General features: G+C 43.9%; 1 protein-coding gene across 1 annotated transcript in view; it reads right to left on the reverse strand.

Moving 5' to 3' along the window:
• Nucleotides 1-2419, reverse strand: part of LOC101861557 (mucin-5AC) — a gene marked incomplete at both ends in the record, with an annotated part of 27412 nt that overhangs the window by 14953 nt on the left and 10040 nt on the right. The window contains 3 exon segments of the mRNA XM_013090392.1: nucleotides 502-640; nucleotides 888-1049; nucleotides 1752-1900. Coding sequence (XP_012945846.1) covers nucleotides 502-640; nucleotides 888-1049; nucleotides 1752-1900 — 450 coding nt within the window.

Consider the following 2419-nt stretch of genomic DNA (forward strand, 5'->3'; position numbering starts at 1 on the left):
AGCAATCAATTTAGCTTACACAAAGAACACAGCTTTTTCATTTTAAGACAAGCAATCAATTTAGCTTACACAAAGAACACAGCTTTTTCATTTTAAGGCAAGCAATCAATTTAGCTTACACAAAGAACACAGCTTTTTCATTTTAAGGCAAGCAATCAATTTAGCTCACACAAAGAAAACAGCTTTTTCATTTTAAGACCATCTCAGAAAGCTTTCAAAGAGATGCTTGAACGATGATCTATAAACCAATTTCCCATAATACAGAAGAACATGGACATCGACAGTCTATAAACCAATAAGTTACCAAGACTGTCCTTTAGTTATAGTAAGAGTTTTACGGCACTTGCAACACGCAACTGCATAAGGTCATATGAGCGCCAGAAGATTAGAGGTGTTACAAGAGAGTAACAAACATAAAAAAGAAAAAGGAGAGATAAAGATGATAGATGTTTGAAAGAAAAGAAAGAGCAAACCACACCAGAGCACCCGCCAACCACCCACCAGGACTGTCCGTAGCCGTTGTTGGAGGTTGGCTTATCCAGGGAGTCTGTGGAGTTGCTGGGCATGATGTGTCCGTTGTGGTCCGGGTTGTCATGGCAACGGCTGATGGAGGTCATGGAGGAGCCTCGGCTAGCACCGCCTGGAGACAGATGGGGGAGGAAGGTGAGGGAGTGTGATGGAGAGAGATAAGGGAGATGAGTGAGTGGCAGTAAGGTGAATGAGTGGGAGAGAGATGAGGGAGGTGAGTGAAGTGAATGAAGGAGGTGAGGGAGGGAGGAGGGAGAGAAAAGACAGAGAGAGATGGTGGACAGTTTGTCTTTATTGTCCCCCCAAAATGTAACAGTACCAAAAATTTGTGCCAGACAAACAGACAGACAACAAATTACCTCCTTCCACTTTGACGGGCAGTTTGTCGTAGTTGTCCCCAATAAAGGACACATCCCCAAAGACTGCACCGTCGTAGCCGATGTGTCCCGTATGTCGAAGGTCGTTCTGGGGTCGGCTGATCATGTCGGCTCGGATCTTGCGGCTGGACTTCCTGCCCGACTCTGAAGCCAATCAAGACAACAGTTATAAAAAAAAGGAAATGTAAGAGAAAAGAAGGATTGGAGGAATTCTTGTTTCCCCTTACATTTCCCAACAAACCCATGGGCGTTACAGAAGACTTTTTTTCTTATTATGTGAAAATCAGAGATATGAAAGTTGTTGCACTTAATTTTGTTGTTGCTTTTGTTGTTTGTGTGTGACCAAATGGTTTAGGAGGCAAAAGAGTCAGCTGTTGTGGTTGTTATTGTTGCCAGTGCACCTATCGGTGACCTCAATAAGATGTTTTTGGGTTGTAGTTTACACAACACAACAGCCATAATTTGCTGGGAAAAGAAAAGATCCCCCATCATTAGCTGTGCTAGAGAGAGAGTGTGTGTGCGAGAGAGAGAGACAGAGAGAGAGAGAGAGAGAGAGAGAGAGAGAGAGAGAGAGAGAAAGAGAGAGAGAAAGAGAAAAGGGCAGAGAATCAGAGAGAGGCAGACACAGAGAGACAGAGAGAAAAAAGGGTGAGACAATAAGGATGGTTGAGGTGGTGGGAATGAAAAGGGGAGGGAGAGAGAGAAATAGAAAAAAAAAGAGATAGGATAGACAGAGAGAAAGAGACAGAGGAAAAAAGACACAGAGAGAGAGAGAGAGAATGAGAAAGAGAGTGTGAGAAAGAAAGTAAAAAAAAGAGGAGAAACAAAACAGTACAGCTGTCTGACCTTTCCTGGCTAAGGAGTTGGTCTTGGCGTTGATGGGGCTGAACTTTGGCTCGACAAAGGGCACCACGTTGGTGGGGTCAAACAGTCCACTTTTGCCGGAGCTCAGCACACCGCGCCACACCAGGCCAGGGGGGGACGACGTGCTGGGCCTGTGGGTGAGGCGGGTGTCGGTTACAGTTTAGTCATTAGCTTTAGATAGAGTTTTACAGCACTTGCAACACAAACAGGTCATATAAGTGCCAAAGGTTAGTTTTAGTTTTAGTAAGAGTTTTTCAGCACTTGCAACACAATAAGGTCATATAAGTGCTGAAGATTAGAGGAGTACAAGGGAGTAACAAACACAAAAAAAGGAGGGGAGATAAAGACGATAGATGTTTGATAGGAAAGAAGCAAACCATACCAGAGCACCCGCTAACCACCCAGAGTTTTACAGCACTTGAAACACAATAATGTCATATAAGTGCTGAAGATTAGAAGTGTTACAAAGTAGTAACACACAAAAACAGGAGGAGAGATACAGACAATAAATGGGGGCTCTCGTGGCCTAGAGGTTAAGGTGTTGGCCTCTCATTCAAAGGTCCCGGGTTCGATTCCGGGTAGCGACCAAAAAATTTTCTTCTCTAAAATTGTCTCCTTTCCCATCCTTTCCTGATCTCTAACAGTGTTCT

This window comes from Aplysia californica, unplaced genomic scaffold (assembly GCF_000002075.1).
Source record: "Aplysia californica isolate F4 #8 unplaced genomic scaffold, AplCal3.0 scaffold01252, whole genome shotgun sequence".
NCBI classification, from domain to species: domain Eukaryota; kingdom Metazoa; phylum Mollusca; class Gastropoda; order Aplysiida; family Aplysiidae; genus Aplysia; species Aplysia californica.